Source organism: Euprymna scolopes, chromosome 4 (genome assembly GCF_053919585.1).
Source record: "Euprymna scolopes isolate OS-2025 chromosome 4, ASM5391958v1, whole genome shotgun sequence".
Lineage (NCBI taxonomy): Eukaryota > Metazoa > Mollusca > Cephalopoda > Sepiida > Sepiolidae > Euprymna > Euprymna scolopes.
In genome coordinates, this window is record NC_136485.1 from 138,829,218 (window position 1) to 138,849,094 (window position 19,877).

A 19,877-nucleotide genomic window follows, 5' to 3' on the forward strand; every position below is an offset into this window, starting at 1 on the left:
GACAAGTATTATTCTACTGATGTATATGGCCCTGTCGGTGGGGCATTAGAATACGCCGACTGCCCCCCTGCAGAGGGTAAAAGTCCCTCAATGGGGGTCCTGGATATGACCTTAAACTATATCCAGTGGTGAGGCCCCAACTTGTGAGCTTTGGGGAGTGTGGAGCCACCCTTTAATTACCATTGCTCCCAGGTCCACTCTGACCCGGAGTGGTAGTACCTGTTAGGGTCCCAACTATGGGTTAAATAGAAACAGACATGAAAACAACAAATATATTCTATTAAAAAAAATTTTTTCTTCAAAATCTTTGGATTCGGCATTAAATAACCCGAAAAGGGTTGATATGCCGTAAAACAAAAACAACCAACCAACCAACCAACCAACCAATCTACTGATGTATATTGACGCAATCTATAATAAAATATAGTCCCTTTTATTAAACAACTAAATCATAATTATAAACAAGAATAGTTGGAAGTCTTCATATCGTGAGAAATTATTTTAAACTACTTCCTGTGGAGATAAGAAGGAATAGGGTTGTTTCTTTTCAAAGATCCACCATCTAGATAGCAGGAAGTTGTGGATTCGACAGTCTATTTTTTTAAAATTTGATTCCGTTATCTTGTCTAAAATAGTTCGGTTGCTTGTACCACTCCGCCAAAGGTTTTGATTGGCTCACACTTCCATTAATTTATCTCGACAATATAATACTTCCACCAAATAAAAATATATTTAATCAGAAAACAAATGCAATAAAATACACTTAATCACTGCTACTATCTTGAAATCGAGTCTCTTCTTTAATGTTTTCTTTAGATACAGCCAAAGAGGAAATTCAACTTCTTGACAGTAGGATGCGACTTATTCCGGCATCATCAACAATTTTTCCAAACTTGAGATATTCATTTTTGTACACACTTGTCAGAAAACGGCTGTTTGAGATATGTGTTGCTTAGTGAATTTATTGATATTTTTCTTCCAAATTTTTTGCCAAAAGTTCTTCTGCTACTCTGGAGTGCATTGATTGGCTGATCGACGTCTACGTCAGATTACAATCAAACCCGAGTGCATGACGTCATGTTCTAAGCAAAGCTGATCGGACGTTGAATTATGTCTAGTTCAAATTGTGCACAGGTACCTGTATAACATAATACTTCCACCGAAAAAAAAAAAAAACATTTATTCAAAACAAAATAAAAAAAAATCCAATAAAATATACTTAATCATTGCTACTATCTTAAAATCAAGTCTCTTCCTTAATATCTTGTTTAGATACAACCAAAGAGGAAATCCAAAAGCAGCGAGATTGTTTGGCGTCTCTGGAACGGGAAATATCAACAATGAACAAGAAACTGAAGGACGAGCAACAAGCTAGTGGTGGCTTACAAAAAACACTAAACCATTCAACTGTCATGGGAAAACAGATCCGAGTGCTGGAAAATCGACTGGACCAAGTGGGTAACATTATTATTAATTTGCTGTAGTTTCATAAAGAAAAAAAAACCCAAAGAATTCTGTCATAAATGTCATTGGAATGTATAAAACACTTGTAAATTAATTCAATGTGGTTGTCTTCCCTTGCTCCTTTAATGGTCACATGACTTGATCAAAAGCTATAGCCAATAACCCTTCCCTTAAGGATCATAACCATGAACTGAAACGCTTAAAGCCCAACCTGTTTTTTTTTGTTTTGTTTTTTTTTGTTTTCATATCCATTACTGTGATTAACGTTGGTTAACAGTCGACTGCATAATTACAAATCCCCCAACCACAAACAAAACCTTCCTAAATCAGAAAAAGCGACAATTGTTGGAGTCGAAGCGTGCACAACTTTTAACAGTTCACGTGAATCCATGTGTTTACAAACCCTCCTTCTGTGTATATATATTAGTGTTGGGTCGATTAATTGGAATCGGGAATCGAAAAAATCGGAAATTTTTTGGGTATCGGAATCGGTATTGGCATCGGAAAAAATTGTGCCTATTTTCCGATGCCAACAACGATTCATTTTATTGACTTTTTTATTTGATTTTCTTTAAAGAAAAATATTCTACCGTTGATAATAATACTAAAATAGTGAATATCGGTTGATTTTAACCTATTAGTAAAACTAAAATCGATAGATCATCCCTCACAAGTGTATGATTATGTTAAAGAAAATATTTGCACATTTAACATGTGTTTTTACGGTAATCGTGAAAAATAACAACTTTATAGTTAAATATGTACAGATTTAGAAAGAATCGCTATCGGAATTGGTAATTGTATCGGAATCGGGAATTTAATAAGGAATCAGTAATTGTATCGGAATCGGTAAAAATACTGGAATCGTCCCATCCCTTATATATGTGTGTGTGTGTAAAAAATAAAAGAATTTAAAACTGTAAATAAAAATTTACAATTAAATTTATTATTCGACAGAATACTCCAAAAAACAATTTTCCAAGTCCTAGTCTTAGGACTTGGAAAATTGTTTTTGGAGTATTCTGTCAAATAATAAATTTAATTGTAAATTTTTATTTACAGCTTTAAATTTTTTTATTTTCCCATATAATAAGCCCTACTTTCGATGTGTCTGTATTCAGCTTTTTTATTTGGTTAGGAATAATTCATTAATATATAAATATTAATATATATATTAAATTGAAGTTTACCTCTGATTATATCTGGTAAACATTTCTTTTCCGTTGTATTGATAATATATATATATATATATATATATATATATATATATATATATATATATATATATATATATATATAAAAGCTCCTTCAGTATTTTGACAGACTATGGATACTCACAAAGAGGTGCCTTTGAAATTTTTGTGGCAGGAGGTGTGCAATCTCTCCCACCACACCTCTCCTGAGACGACATCATTAAATACCAGTGGCAAGTGAAGTGTATGTACAGGACAACTGGAAACAAATGCCGAGATTAGCGGAGAGCACATACAGCACCTAGAATTCCCAAATAGTCACCTATCTGGTACTAACCAGGCTCAGCGTTGCTTAACTTTCATGATCTGACAAAAATCGGTGTGTCAACGCGATTATGCCATATATATATATATATATATATATATATATATATATATATATATATATATATATATAATTCCAAATTTTTTAAAAGTTTACAAATGGAATAATGAACTTAAAACAAATATATATATTAATACTGATATTTATATGACAATCCCAACCAGATAAAAATGCTCAATACTCAAGATAAGCATTGATATGGGAATTCAGTATAAACTGTATAAATTAGAAATTACAACAATTTAAAAAAAAATCATTATTCCATGGAGATCCAAATGGCTCTTATCCTCAGAGGAAAATGGTTATCAAAATGATATTCATAGGCAAGCTATAAATTTTTGCTCTTAGCGCATAAATTAAAAAACTATATATCATGCAAGATTTCATATTTGTGTGACAGTTGCTGATAATGCAAAAATGTATGGGTCAAAAAGATATTCCAAATTAAGTCCAGGCTCGATGAAGAAAAATATCTTTTTAACCCATACATTAGTTCATATACTAGTAAACACCACTAGAGAGCTGAACGTTTTGGTTTCGATTCTAACTGATGGCACCCATGTCATTTTTTTTTTTTTTTTTTTTTTTTTTACTTTTGAAATCACTATTCTATATTGGGTACAATATAATAATCGATAGAGAATTAGCTCTATAATAATAAATACGAAATCTGCATAAATAAAAATATCATATTTAAGCATATTTTACAACCACGCAACGCTGGGCTACCTACTAGTCAGAAAATAGTTTTGAAAATGTAAGAATGGCTTTGCTATTGAATGAATACTGCTGAACATTCATAACTGAAACTTAATGGGCAAGTCAGATATAGACTGAAGTTTATTTGTACCAAATATGGTTGGATTGCACAAAGGATATTAAGAATTTTATTAACGATTTCACGAGGGTGGGAAGAGCGGAAGTCATCATGTAGACGCAATCCTTCATTATAAGTTGATCTAGTGCAACCAGATCAGGCTGTTTGAAGATGTTGGCTGCTTGACCTAAACTGCACCAAGCATTCATGTTATTGTTTTGTTCCTTTTCCTTAAAAACTCAACCATGTTCTGCAAAGTCGAAAACAGAAGCAACAATTTTTTTCTACAAAACAACCAAACCAAACACCATAAATAAATATTTGAAGATATAAAGAACTTGAAGCATAAACACTTTTCCCCGAACTACAGGATGCACCATTAAATAACCTGAAATGGGTTCCTATGCCGTAAAACCCAGCAATTTAACCAAATTCCATGAATAAGTATTTGAATATATAAATAACTTGGAGCATGTATAAAACCTTTTTCCAAAATTGCTTGATTTTGCATTAAATGATACAAAATCGGTTGATATGCCGTAAAGCAAAACAACCAAACCAAATATCATAAATAAATAATTGATTATATAAAGAACTTGAAGCATAAAAGTTTTTTCCAAAATTACTGGATTCGGCATTAAATAATCTGAAAAGGGTTGATATGCCGTAAAACAAAAACAACCAAATCATTGCAAGTTGAACTTATTTGCTGCTGACCTTTTCACAATTAATCATAATTTCTCCGTTTATGTACATTGCAGGCGCTAAAGAAATTCAATCAGCAACTGACAGAAAACAAGTACTTACGGCAGGACATTGATATAATGCGCACAGAGAAAGAAAAGTTTGATGGATTGCACCACAGATTAGAAAAAGAATATGCTCAAATCCGACAACAGATTTCCCAGTTGATTGAAGGCTCCACCCAGGCATACAGCACAAGGTGTGAAGTATTCTTGATTTTTAATGTCGATCAATAAACACTTGACATTAGCTGTTTGCATTCATAACTAGTAAGGCTACCTGGCATTGCCCGAAGGTATGGATGACAGAATAGAAGAGTTAAAAAAAACAAAACGTGTGTAATATATTAATTCTACCCCCCCTCTCTCTCTCTCTCTCTCTCTCTCTCTCTCTCTCTCTCTCTCTCTCTCTCTCTCTCTCTCTACAGAAGATACCTCACTTCTGACGCAATCCTCTATTTGGAAAAGAGCCAGGTACATCATAAGATTGAGTACTTTTTCCCCATCTTTCCTGCCTCGATAGGATACAAAGCCAGTTTCGAAATCATGGCTGATAGGAAGGGCGCGGTGGATACTAGAAAGCTGATTGGCTAACTAAAATCTCAATAGAAGATGAGCATATAAAAACAACAAACAACCACAGAATTCGCGTATACGCCTGAAGAGTCCTAGAGTGGATGAAACGCGGAATATTCAGTGTAACTTAACCGCCATATATATTTTATAAATTACTAACTAGCTCTACCTACGTATTGAGCACTTTTGAAGTAAATACTTTCGTATATTAATTTTATGTGAGTAAATTAAGTAGTTTTATATATATATATATATATATATATATCTCCATATATATATATATATATATATATATATCCATATATATATCCATATATATATATATATATATATATATATATATATATATATATCCATATATATATATCCATATATATATATATATATATCCATATATATATATATATATATATATATCCATATATATATATATATATATATATATATATATCCATATATATATATCCATATATATATATATATATATATATCCATATATATATCCATATATATATATATATATATATATATATATATATATATATATATATATATATATATATATATATATATATAATGCTCCTTATCTTGAGTTATAGATATATATATAATGCTCTTTATCTTGAGCTGAGCATATTGGGAAGTGATACACGATATACCATTAGCGTATAAAGCGATGCTCTTTGTGTAAACAAATCGAGCTTAGGTATTCGGACGATGTCAAAATATCGTTAATTCATTGCCCGCATAGCAGCTACTGATTGGCATAATGGTCCAAAGCCTTGACTGTCATACGGGCGGTATCGATCCTGGCTTGAGGTAGTTGTTTGTCTAGCTGCACTGATGAGCTGTGATACAGCGAAACAGTATTGTATGTGGATGACTATATATATATATATATATATATATATATATATATATATATATATATACGAGCAAACAGTTAATAAATCATGTTAAAAACACTTTGAAATGAGTTAAAAACATATTTATCTGAAAAGGAAACACTAGATAAGTGGATAGTCTATATATATATATATATATATATATATATATATATATATATATATATATATATATATATATATATAATCATTCTGGTCGAGTCTAGACAAAGATCAAGAATAGATCATGGAGTTGACCCTTCCTAAAAGTCAGTTAGGATTCGTGAGAAAGGAAATCTATGAAAATTAAGCGGATATGACGTCAGATATACAAAGAAGAGAGTAGCAGGTTCCAACTCCTATGAATTTTGATGTAGCAGCTGAACTGATGATACCCATTTTAAAGAGGAGCTTACAAAACAATAATTATTTAATCACATTGAAGTTGCGTCCTCTTTCACGCTATTCACTCCTCTCTGCCTTTTGACTTTTCAGCCAATGGACGATCAAGTGCGGCTGATATGAATAAATCATTCATCTTTTAAGGGATTTTTTTTGTTTTAATTCATTGCATAATTATGATTAGTGTAAAATGTCTGCTATAGTCTTTGTTTAAGACTCGGTCTTTAATGAGTAGCAACCACACATGTAAGCAGGATGCCAATGGTCAGCAAGGGAATGTATAATTATAAGCTGATTGAAATATTGATTACTAAATGATATTTTGTAGGTAAATGATTATACAGTGGTCAACTCGATGACGAATTCCAGACTATGCAACACAAATCTCTTAAGTTTCTTATAACAAACTAAAAAAAAATACCATTACTAGAATAAGTAATATTAATTTCTTAAGCAGAATAGTTTTACATCTATTTTATGTCTCCTCTCGACCAGCGCCTTACACTGTATCGGACATTTAAACCTTATACTACACCATCATCTGAAGACGTGCCAAGCATTACCATCACCACGGTACTTAAAAAAAATCCCCCAAACTGGATTTTCCTGATGAAGATTCTGTTATAAATCGAAATATCGAATTAAATTTTTTTAATGCTATATTTCAATATCAATAGTGCTTTACTATGAACAGCAGATTTTCTACTATTTAACAAAATATGATAATACTAAACCTCATGTCTAGAATCCTTATTGCAATTTTGATCAAAGTTCATTATATGACTTTTGTTCGAGAAAATGTCTCAAATTTAAGGCTTAAGCGTAAGAAGAAAATGAAATTCGCGGAATCTTGCTTAGTTGACAACTATGGATCAAATTTAACGCAAATTTGATATTTTTGAATTTTTTTTTTTTTTACAAGGCATCACCACATTATCAAGGCCCAGAGGCCACTCAAGGATAAGGGTTAAAGAGTGTACAGTAGAAATTGGTCAATATAGTAATCATTAGTAATGAACATTTGGCAAATTTAATAACCTATATGGAACGGCCCATCAAGAACTTATTTACTTTAGACTTGAACACAACCATATTGTAGTCAGCCGGAAAGCAGGAAAACGGAAGACAATTCCACAGGCGTGCAGTTCTAAGAAAGAAGCTTTGTTCATGGAATCATGGAATCTACGAAATCATGGAATTTTCAAATAAGAGTTGTACCAAGACTATGCTCCCTAATCTCTATAAAATATTACAAAAAAAGAAAAACCCCCCAAAAAACCCTGAATACTAGGGAATTATTAATTGATGACCGATACAGATTGCCGAATTTCACAAAAATCGTCTAAATTTTAACAAAGTGCTCCTATCCCGTATTTACTCCCGTTTCATAAAAATAAATTAATCGAAATAAAACCTTTTACGCCCAGCAGCTGTGTTCCAAAATTCATAGTGATCAGTTAATTAGTTTAGGAGTGAATCCTGTACATACATATATACATATTAACATATACACATATACACATACATATATACATATAAACATATACATATATCAAACTTTATAAAGGTGGCAATTCATATAAATACTGCATTGGTGATTACAACAAAGCATTAATTAGATGAGCTCCCCCCCTCCCCCGCTCAGAAATAAGATATAGCTGGGGGGGGGGGATTTCCATTGCAGGACAATGCAGCAGTACTTTTGCATGCTGCCGGCGTTTGTTAGTATATGTGATAGAAAGGCCGATTTCACTAATTAGTTACGACAAATGTGCAACAAAACACAACTGCTCCTGCTGTTCTCTATTTGTGTGATATTTAGTCACAACAAATTGCTCTTGTTTTCTTTTCTTCTTTTTCACTAAAAATCTTTATAAACGATCAACAGACTTAGGAGGAATTTAAAAAAAAATGTCAAACATAAAAAGTAGTCTGCCAAACGATTGTGAAAAATGGACCGCATGTTTCCGTGACGTCAGATTTGTGTTAACTATAGGAATTATGGAAAACCAGAAGCAACTTAATGATTTTTTAAAACCTTTCTTTATCTTCTTCAAACTGCAATTAATAATTAATCTTTGTTATATTTTTGTTAGGTTTTAAGATTTACACAGTTCAACGATTAATAATATTATAAACATTTGCATATTAAATATGAAATACAGTTTTACTGAATGTTCGTTTGGTTACCTAGGGGCTTCCATATTTTGTTCGATTAAAAGAGACAAACAAAATATGAGGGGGGGGCTACAAAATGCTTAATATTTGTGCAATGATATTTTCAAATTGGTTTTAATCTGGCGATAAAATAACTGACAAGAGTCATTTTTATATTAAAACATTATATTAAAAAAAAAAATTAAACACAATTAATTAAAAATCTATGTTGTAACGGAACATTTTGAAATAATGGAATTTTAATCGTTTTAATCTTTTAAAATAAATTAATTTTTAGGAAGTTTCTTTTTCTTGTTAGTTCAACTGATTATAGTATATATTAATTCGAAAAAACGCTATTTTAAAAAACATAATAATATTAAATTTATATCATTTTTTAATTGCAACTTCAAGGTACGAGGGGCGTGCAATATGCCCCTGATCCACTTCCCATAGCAGTAGAGCAACGAAACTTGGCACAGTTATTAGTCTTTCTCTACATAGGAATCACCCAGAGTTATGCATTTCTCCCTCGTTTGATGCAGCTCTGGAGACTGTGTTTGTAGAACACCCCAGGTTGGTCCCCCAACCACGACGTGACTTCAGAAATCATGGCTGCATCATCTGGGAAACGCTTTCCTTTAAAAAAAAACTTCATGGCTGGAAAGAGGTGAAAGTCAGAGGGTGAAAGGTCAGGAGAGTAGGGAGGATAAGGGAAGATTTCATAACCACTTGCCCGTGCTTCTGATCTGGCGACATACGAGTTGTGGACCGGAGCGTTGTCTTGCAGGGGGAAAGTACCTTTGCTGATCTTGCCCCGCCTCTTGATTTTGATAGCTTCCCTTAATTTCCTCAAAAGTGAAGCATAATAGGCTCCTGTAATTATAATATCCTTTGGCAGGAAATCTGTCATCACTACTCCGTTCTGGTCCCAGAAGACTGTGAGCATGACCTTGCCAGCTGAGGGCTGCACCCTTGCCTTCTTTGGAGGTGGTGAGTCCAAGTGCTTCCACTGCATTGACTGGGCTTTGGACCTACGTTTCATCCTGTGTAATCAGTCTTTTGAAAAACTTTCACTTCTTTTTGGCACATCTTCAAATTCATCCTCGAGCACTTGATGCGTTCTCGCTTCTGGAATGGTGTGAGCAACCTGGGAATCCATCTGGCAGACACCTTATGCACATACAAATGGTCATGAATGATAGTTTCCACAGAAACCACAATTAGTTCAGAGCTGTAATTTGCCACATAACCCGTACAGATATAAATCATTGCACATGCAAAATTTCAGCTAGATCAGACAATTGGAAGTGGGTCAGGGGCATTACTTATTGCACGCCCCTCGTAAATTTTTGTTCAATACGTGTATTTAAATTAAAAAAAAATAAACATGTTTACTTATTTGAACTCTTATATTTCATAATAAATAGAAATGTCGATAGATTTAAATATATTTTGTTCAAATTTCGAAAAAAAATAAATATGGGGGGGGGACACACACTAAAAAATTATTTTCTCTCGTATATTTTACGGAAACTGCATTTTATATGTAATTTCATTCTAAAATGGATAAGTAACGAAAATTTCACGAAAATCTTACCATTAGTTGATTTTTGCTAGATTTATTAACACGGGTATGTTTTTACGTTCGAAATGCTTACTACACGGGAACGTTATTTTAAAGCGCCAATTATGTAAACACGATTTTCGTCTCGCAATTTCATTATTTTCGTACGATGAAAATTTTTTTTTAAAATTATTAATTGTTTATTTTGGCTTTCTTCTTTTAAATGGTTCAAAAGTTATATTGATGATATTAATTTATAATAAAGTTACATGGTTTTACATATAGGGGAGGGGATAATTCTGTGGTGACTTTTGGAGGTTCCTACATAAAAAGGAATGTTCCTTCTATTAAAAGAAAAAAAGTTTACTTTATAAAATCCTAAATCATTTTTTTAATAGTAAAATAGTGACGATGAAAAGTACATATATTAATAAATTATTTAATTCCCCAAATCTCGGCCCGTCAGTCTAAAAAAAAAAAAAGAAAAAAAAACTTGTTCACTTCTTACAAAAATTTTAGCGAAAAAAAAAAAAAAGCATGCAAATCTTAAATTAAAACCGATTGTTTTTTGGTTCCCCGACAAAGGAGGAAATGGACTCAGTAACTCACTCCCGTTTGTCTGTTCACACTTTTCTCAATAGCCACACCTTGGATTTTTTTTTTTTTAATTTTCCAGAAACATTACTCAAGGTGAAAGTAAATTTTTGCCAGAACTGATTTTCCGGGATAACATTAGTAGCCCCCCCCATCCCACTAGGGGGCATTATAGGGGTAAAATTGCTCCCAAATCATTTATCTGTTCATTTGTTCACAATTTTCTCAATAAGCATGCCTTGGATTTTTTGAAATTTTGCACGAACGTTAGTCATGGTGAAAGTAAATTTTTCACTCGTATGCATCACATGCATATTTGAAAATATGAACTATTAGTTATGACTATTTGAAAATATGAACTATTAGTTATAACTATTTAAAAATGTGTTGCACATGGGAAAAATTTGTTATTATAATTATCCGGTTGTTAAAGAGAGAGAGAAAGAACTTGTTTACATTAAACTTGAAAATACAATACTCCTTATGTCAACTCTCAAGTCTGTAGACTAAAAATTGACAGAGTAGTTTAGTAGGGAAGTGTACACACACACACACGCACACACACACACACACACACACACACAGACAATTTCACTAATGAATATAATATTACATGCATAATTATTTGGAAATATGTAGCACATGTGAAAAATTTGTTATTATAATTATCCAGTTGTTAAAGGGAGAAAAAGAAATTGTTTACATTAGACTTGAAAACGACCATTTTCGTTAATATTTATACTAGCAAACTTACCCCCCCCCGCTCCAGTAGTTAACAATTATTCATAAATTACAGGATAGCAAAATATACGGTTATTTCATGACAACTCAGTATATCATGTTCTCTTGGTCACTAAGAATATATGTCTTTACATTCTGATGACACGATAAAGTCATTTCGAAATGTAACACAATTTCATTGAAATCAATAAATTAATTTCTCATCTTGCAGAGAAGAAGCCCAAAACCGAATTAGTACGCTGAAAGAGAAATTAGAAAAAGACATTCAGCAACATCATGCCGACATGAAGGAACTTGAGAGAATCATCGACCATGACCGAAAACTGCGTAATTTTATGGGTCTCAAAGCACGGGAACGACTTGAAGATCATCAGTTGGTAGCTTGGAGACAGAAAAAAGGTGAATTAAAAAAAAAAAATGACACAATTCTTTCTAATTTGGTGACGAATGATGTTAGAAAGTAAATTGATTATTGATAAAATTGATTCTGATTTTAAGCTTTTAAGCAGGAAATAAATTTTCTAAAATATCAAATGCACATGAAACAAATTGCAAATAACTGTTGGAAGATATAAACTATCTATCTACCGGGTAATAAAAAAAAAGAAAGTAAAAATGGACTCTCCAGTCGATATGAGGATCCGCCACAATAACTAAGTCTTCGGAAATTCACCACATGATTTGTTTATAGTGTTGAAGGCTTTGTGTAGAACCAACCACACTTTTTGGTATTACTGCTAATCTTTGTCAGTGCAGATGATTGCTACAAGAGAGAGCATAGAGTATATCGAAGGTTTTTAAATCAGTTTTCCTTCTCATAGACGCATGTCTCAATGATGACTGGAGGGGGGGGGGTGCATCTCTCGTAGTGTATTAATGCGCTCCCAGATACCAACCTTCAAATTTCTACAACTCGACGCGGTACATACAGCGCCTAGCCTTCCCAAATGGTCACCCATCTGGTTCTGGCCAGGCTCATCGTTGCTTGACTTCGGAGATCTAGCGAGAACCAGTGTGTCAACGTGATTGTGCCGGAGTAATATCTATAATATAAAGCTGAATGTGTGTGTGTGTGTGTGTGTGGGGGGGGTGTCTGGTCACGAATAGGCCCCTATATAGTTGACTATTTTAAAAAAAACTGATTGCACATAATGATAGAAGATGTATCGAGACACAGGAATGGGTATATTTGATCTGGCAGAATGGGGGTTCATTAAAATTGTGGGGTCTGCGTTTGCGCCTGGTCCACAAAGTATGGAAATAAAAAATTAAAAAAAAAAAAAAAAAACGTTTACAAGTGTTTTTGATATAGATGTACCTAAGAATACTTTGATAAGTATGTTTTAACTTAAATAGGGATGCTATAATAAAATTGTGGGGTCTGTGTTCGCGCCTGGACTCCATAGAATGGAAATAGGCACAAACTTTAATAAAGACTTTTCATATCTATCTGCGTAAGTATACTTTGATAATTATGTTTCAGTTTGAAGAAATATGGTATAATAAAATTATGGGGTGTTCCTTCGCACCTGACCTAGAATGGAAATATGTCACAAAGTTTAACAAGGTTTTTTAATATAGATCCACAGAATATTGTGATAAGTGTTTCAGTGTGAACAGATATTGTATAATAAATTATGGGGTTTATCTATTTTATTTTTACTTTCATCATATTTTGCTTTGGTTTTGATACCCCCAAATTCAACCCAAATTTACAACCCTTCCTTTTCATAACCTATCATACTTTCATAAATCAGAGTCTATTTTCTGTAGGCTGTTTTTGAACCCAGTCAACAACGGGTACTTTTGCTAGTATATATATATATATATATATATATATATATATATATATATATATATATAGAGAGAGAGAGAGAGAGAGAGAGAGAAATAAAAAGAACAAACCGTATTATGTGTTCTTCCAGAGGAAGTCTCGAAATAAAGACAAAACGTTGATGAACACATAATACGGTTTGTTCCTTTTTATTTCTCTATTTTGTCGGAATACTATTTCCATTATTTTCATCATATATATATATATATATATATATATATATATATATATATATATATATATATATATATATATATATATATATATATATATATATATATATATATATATATATATATATATATATATATATATATATATATATATAAAATTTATTTATACAAACATTAATGGCTACATATGTGCATAAACATGTTTCTGTAATCACCCGTGCTGGGGAGATTACGTCTTCAGACCACGAATTACCCTCAAAAGCTGACCCTATATATATATATATATATATATATATATATATATATATATATATATATATATATATATATATAGTCATCCACATACAGTACTGTTTCGCTGTATCACAGCTCATCAGTGCAGCAAAAATGCAACTACCTCAAGCCAGGCTTGAAACTCAACCCTCTAACCGTTATGTAATTTGGCTATTGCTAAGATACGTATGTAAATTAACAATGTTCAAACATTGTCCAAACTATATATATATATATATATATATATATATATATATATATATATATATATATATATGATTGCAACGTCTTGTAAGACGAGTGTCACTCCCTCAGACACTTAAAGTCCATGAATCCAAAAATGACCTTTTTTTTTAGTCCTACTGGTGAATTCACGCGCTCAAGCAGGCATGACACTGAAGATGGTCATTGAGATCAATTATTACATACTTCCAGCATTTCAAGCCTCCACGTGTCACAACTTTTCCATCGCCACAGGACCACTTTTATAGACAAATGCCTGAGTGAGTATCTATACATAGATGATGTTACAGAGTCTTACCTTTGTACGACAGCTAAGTCTCTCTCTCGGTTCAAAATGTTGAGATCCAGCAACAAACAAGAGCAAGATAGCCATCAACAAGTTAAACTGCAGACCAGCTTAATGCGGGTACTGATCTCCCGCTTTGTGGTTTTTTAAATCAGAGATTTGCTTCTCCTAGAAAGGTTGCCTTCACCACGACTTACAGGTGTCTTCTCCACCCCAACACACACACAAACACACACGGTGCTAGTTGGCCGTTGACCCCGAAAAAGGGTTCATTCGCCCTTTGGAAGGTCTTGTTTTTAATCCTTCAGGGAGATTAGCCACTCTCCTCACCAAACAAGTCTGTTGGGGGTACCAGTTTAGTCGCCGGTGACCCGACCATGAGGCAGGTAGTACTGGGTTACATGGTACCAGTAGCATATGACCTGACCTGACCTGACATATATATATATATATATATATATATATATATATATATATATATATATATATATATATATAAACACACGCACACACACACACACACACACACACACACACACACTGGCAAAATCAAACACAACAAGAAGGAATAACTTTATATTTGTATTTTTTCGGATATTACAATTGTTTCGACATAAACCAGACAATTTTAAATTTTATGTTATCAAAAATTTTTCGTAGTTACATCTCATCGGATATGTTTGAAAAAAAAAACAAAACAAAAAACAACACAAAGTTTGTATGTATCTTGACACATTATCATTCTGTTAAAACTACATCGGGCAGTAAGTACTCCTCCTCGTGCTTTTAATAAGTCGACCATCTGTGTCGAAGATATTTATATGGGCCCTATTTTCGTATATCTGTTCTAAATTACGGCGAGAATTGTTAAATTTGGACTATTTTGAAACCGGGCAAAAATTCTGAATTAATGAGATTTATGGTTACTTACTTTTAAATTATTTTTTTTAGCGATTTATTTGTTAATCAATCTCAAGTAATTTGGTTAGATTTTAACGTTTACTCTAGATTCAAAACCCTCACATAGAAAGTTTATATACAGGGTGTCCCAAAAGAAGCTGACGGATTTTAAATTTGAATTTGACCAAAAGTACCACTCTATGATAAATATCCGCTCGTCAGTGGTGTAACGACCTCTGATGACTTCGTAAGCGTTATTCTAGATGCTCTAAAATCTTTTTTTTTTACTGATTTGTTGCTTCTGTTGTTCCATCTTATATTTGATCAAATCAGCTTTTTTTGGGCCACCCTATATATATATATATATATATATATATATATATATATATATATATATATATATATATATATATATATATATATAATTTGAGGTTGCTATTTTCCAAAGGTAGAGTAACCAGTGAAATATAACGAGGTTCATACAAGAGTGCTCAATACAGAAGTAGAGCAGGTTACATTTGTCTTTACATAAGCAGTAATTTGTTGCTACACAGTCATGAGCATGTTTCGGTCTACTAGTATTTACTAACTAGAGACCTCATTAGGAAACAACCCTTATTTTCGAAAAACGGAATTAAAAGCGAGAATTTAGAATTCCGTTTTCGAAAATAAGAGTTGTTGCCTGATGAGGTCTCTAGTTAGTAAATACTAGTAGACCGAAACATGCTCATGACTGTGTAGCAACAAATTACTGCTTATGTAAAGACAAATATATATATGTGTGTGTGTGTGTTTGTGTGTGTATGTGTGTATATATATTAAAGAAAGAAAATTAAAACTGTAAGTTGAACTTTACAATCAAAATTTATTGTTCGACTGAATACTCCAAAAACAATTTACAAAGTTCTTATTCCACGGAGTTTCAAAGAATGCTATTCTTGTTGTTCTTCTCATTAGAGAACATAAAGAAATCAGCAAATTATATTTGTAGCAATGCTAGAATTTGCTAGTTAAGGCATAAAGTGAAACCGCAATTTATTGTAGTTATAAATTGCCAAATAAAAAAGTAAAAAAAATGTAAAAAAACTTTTTTTTATATATAGTTCAGGAAATGCAAAGTAATTTTGAATTGCTTATTTTTTTTTTTTTTTGCGTTGCGATAGCTTTAAAACGTATTCCGTATATATATTATATTTGATTTCATATTTACCAACGCTTTTAAACAGGAACCAACCAATTATTCCTTTAACACGTGCCATGTGCATTTCCTGGACTATAAAAAATACAAAAAACAACAAAAAAAAGTTGAATAACAGATAAGCGGACGTGAACCACCTAAATTACCATCATGAGGAGTAAGAAAAAAAAAATTGACAAAGGTGAATCTCTTCGCCGAAATACATCGAATAACAGTAATTTTAAATTGCTTATTCTTTTTTGCGTGGCTTTAAAAGTATACGCATTATATTTGATTGCATATTTACCAACGCTTTCAAACAGCAACCAACCAATTTATATATATATATATATATATATATATATATATATATATATATATATATATATATATATATATAGTGAAGATAATATTACATGCATGACTATTTGAAAATATGCAGTGCAGCACATGTGAAAAATTGGAAAAAAACAGAAAAAAATAGATATAGAAGAAAAGGAAAAAAGCTGGAAACTGCAATAAAAAAAATAAGTAGTACTTAGTCGGTTGGAGTTAATAATGCATTGGTGGAATGTGTCAGTTTCTTTCAATGAAAAGTATCTATGTAGTTCTTTTTTGCTGTTTTTCTTTTTTTGCAAGAAAAGTAAAAAAAAAAAAAAACGATTATAGTTGTTTCATGAAAAAAATATGTTTCTCTTATTACAAAATACAAAAAAACAACTTTTTTTTGTATTTTGTAATAAGAGAAACATATTTTTTTTTCATGAAACAACTATAATCGAAAACAATCTTTTTTTTTTCACGAATAGTATCAGATAAGTGATTTTTTTTCTATTAACGAAGACATCGTCTGCTGATATCTGATTGCTAATAGCCGATTGCTGATTGGCTAATCATGTCGGCTTTTTCCAGCTTCTTTTTCGTCAACTCACCGGAAGATGCTGATACGACCTCGAGTTATGTTCTGGATCACTTTCTCGAATTATCCACATAGACATATGTGTCCTAACGGTTAATAGCGTTGGTTAGCAATCACTGATAGTCTTCTAGCGGCTGCAAGTTCAATCCTTAGGCAGAGCACCACTGTTTTTGAAAGTGGTTCATAATTTTTTTTTTTTTTTTTATCTTTGTAGAGTCTTTAGAAGCTGATAAGAAAATGGAAAGTCAAGAAGATTCCGTGGAGCGATACGAAATGGCGGTGCAGAAGATTAAAGAAATGACCGGAGAAGACAATCTCGATCTCGATGTTCCTCGATTTATTGAAGTGGAAGACAGAAATTTTGCTCTTTTTAATTATGTGAATGAAATGAACAATGAAATTGAAATGCTACAGGATCAAATGAAAGAGGTTTGAATACTTTAATTATTATTGAAACATTCGATTTCGTGATTTTACTACATAATATATCGCTCAATAATTCCGGGCCTGACATATAGATGGCGCCACTAATATAAAGTCTATATGATTTTCATAAAGCACTAACCTTCAAATGGCACATGTCAAAACTTGAGCGCAATCGGATTATTAGTTTACAAATTACTGTTATTGAAGTGAAGCTTAAGTTATGGCGTTTTTTGGAGTTTTTTTATGCAAATGGAAACGTGATTAGTTGGACAAAAAGGAATCGACAGAGTACACTTTATTAAGGCAGTAGTTTTTAAGATATCAATATCTGACTTTCAATCTCATCTTATAGACTTTACGATGTTTTAACTGAATATGTGTTTTATAAATTTCAAGAAATTAGCATCAATAATAACAGAAGAAAGCATTAATCGTTTAAATTACAATCGTTTTAAAACGATTATGTCTTCTTTTCAGAATATTGAATACAAGATGGAAAAAAAGCAAATTCACACAAATTTCTCATTTCAATTCAAGCTAGGCCGAAAAGCTGCTGAAGCAACTTGCGATATTAACGAAGTATTTGACACAGGAACCACTACTGAACGCACAGCACAATAATTGTTTAAAAAATTTTGTGGCGGCGACAAGAGTCTTGAAGATGCAGAATATAGTGATCGGCCATCAGATCTTGACACCGATCAATTAAGAGCCTTAATCGAAGCCAAGCCACACACAACTGTTCGAGAATTTCCTTCTAAATTAGATGTAATGTATACGACGATTTCCAACCACTTGAGAAAGATTGGAAAGACAAAAAAACTTGATAAATGGATGCTTCATGAATTGAACGACAACCGAAAGAAACGCCATTATGAAGTGTCATCTTCTCTTCTTTTACGCAGCAAGATCAATCCGTTTCTCAACCGTGTTGTGACTTGCAATAAAAAGTGGGTCCTTTACGACAACTGGTGACGCTCAGCTCAGTGATTAGATGCTGATGAAGCTCCATGACACTTCCCGAAGCCAGAGTTGCACCAAAAGAAGGTCATTCTGACTGTTTGATGGTCTGTGACTGGTCTAATCTATTACAGTTTATTGAATGTCGGCGAAACAATTATGGCAGACAAGTACTGTCAACAAATGGATGAAATGCATCAGAAAATTCGACAACAGCACCCAGCATTAAACAACAAAAAGGCCCAATTCTCCTCCACGACAATGCCTGACGGCATGTTGTAAAACCGACCCTGCAGAAGTTGAACAACTAGGGCTATGAAACTCTGCCTTATCCACCATACTTTCCAGACCACTCACTTACCAACTACCACTTTTTCAAGCATCTCGACAACTTTCTGTGTGAGAAATGCTTAAAAAACCTATGCGATATCAAAAACGTCTTCAGCAACTTCATTGTCACCAGAACGCAAGATTTTTACGTTACTGGCATAAATACACATGATTTGCGTTGGCAAAATGGGTTGATTCTAATAGTGCTTATTTCGATCAATAAATCTTTGTCTGGGCGAGTATGTTCATCTAATTTAAAATTTAAAAACCGCAAGAACTTTCTTGTCAACCTGATATATATATATATATATATATATATATATATATATATATATATATATATATATATATATATATATATATATATATATGATGAAAATAATGGAAATAGTATTCCGACAAAATAGAGAAATAAAAAGGAACAAACCGTATTATGTGTTCATCAACGTTTCGTCTTTATTTCATCCAGACGAAGTCTCGAAACAAAGACGAAACGTTGATGAACACATAACACGGTTTGTTCCTTTTTATTTATTTCCCTCCCTCTTTCTCTCTCTCTCTCTCTCTCTCTCTCTATATATATATATATATATATATATAGAGAGAGAGAGAGAGAGAGAGAGAGAGAGAGAAAGAGAGAGAGAGTGTGTGAGAGAGAGAAAGGAATATATTAGAGAAAAAGAGGGGGATATACAAGAGAGAGAAAGGATATATGAGGGAGAAAGAAGGGAGATATATGAGAGAGAGAGAGGATACAAAGAAAGAGAGGAGATATAGGAGAGAGGAAGAGAGAAGTGAATATAGGAAAGAGAGAATATATGAGAGAGAGAGAG

The 19,877-nt window shown here is 32.5% G+C and overlaps 1 protein-coding gene across 2 annotated transcripts in view; it reads left to right on the plus strand.

Annotated features, from left to right (window-relative positions):
- LOC145269455 (coiled-coil domain-containing protein 63-like) overlaps positions 1–19,877 on the plus strand; it is a 63,777-nt gene that overhangs the window by 28,129 nt on the left and 15,771 nt on the right. For both annotated transcript variants that reach the window (XM_080125144.1, XM_080125134.1), the window contains exons 4-7: positions 1,273–1,454; positions 4,621–4,802; positions 11,735–11,922; positions 17,543–17,757. In XM_080125144.1, coding sequence (XP_079981270.1) covers positions 1,273–1,454; positions 4,621–4,802; positions 11,735–11,922; positions 17,543–17,757 — 767 coding nt within the window. The remainder of the gene's footprint in view (positions 1–1,272; positions 1,455–4,620; positions 4,803–11,734; positions 11,923–17,542; positions 17,758–19,877) is intronic.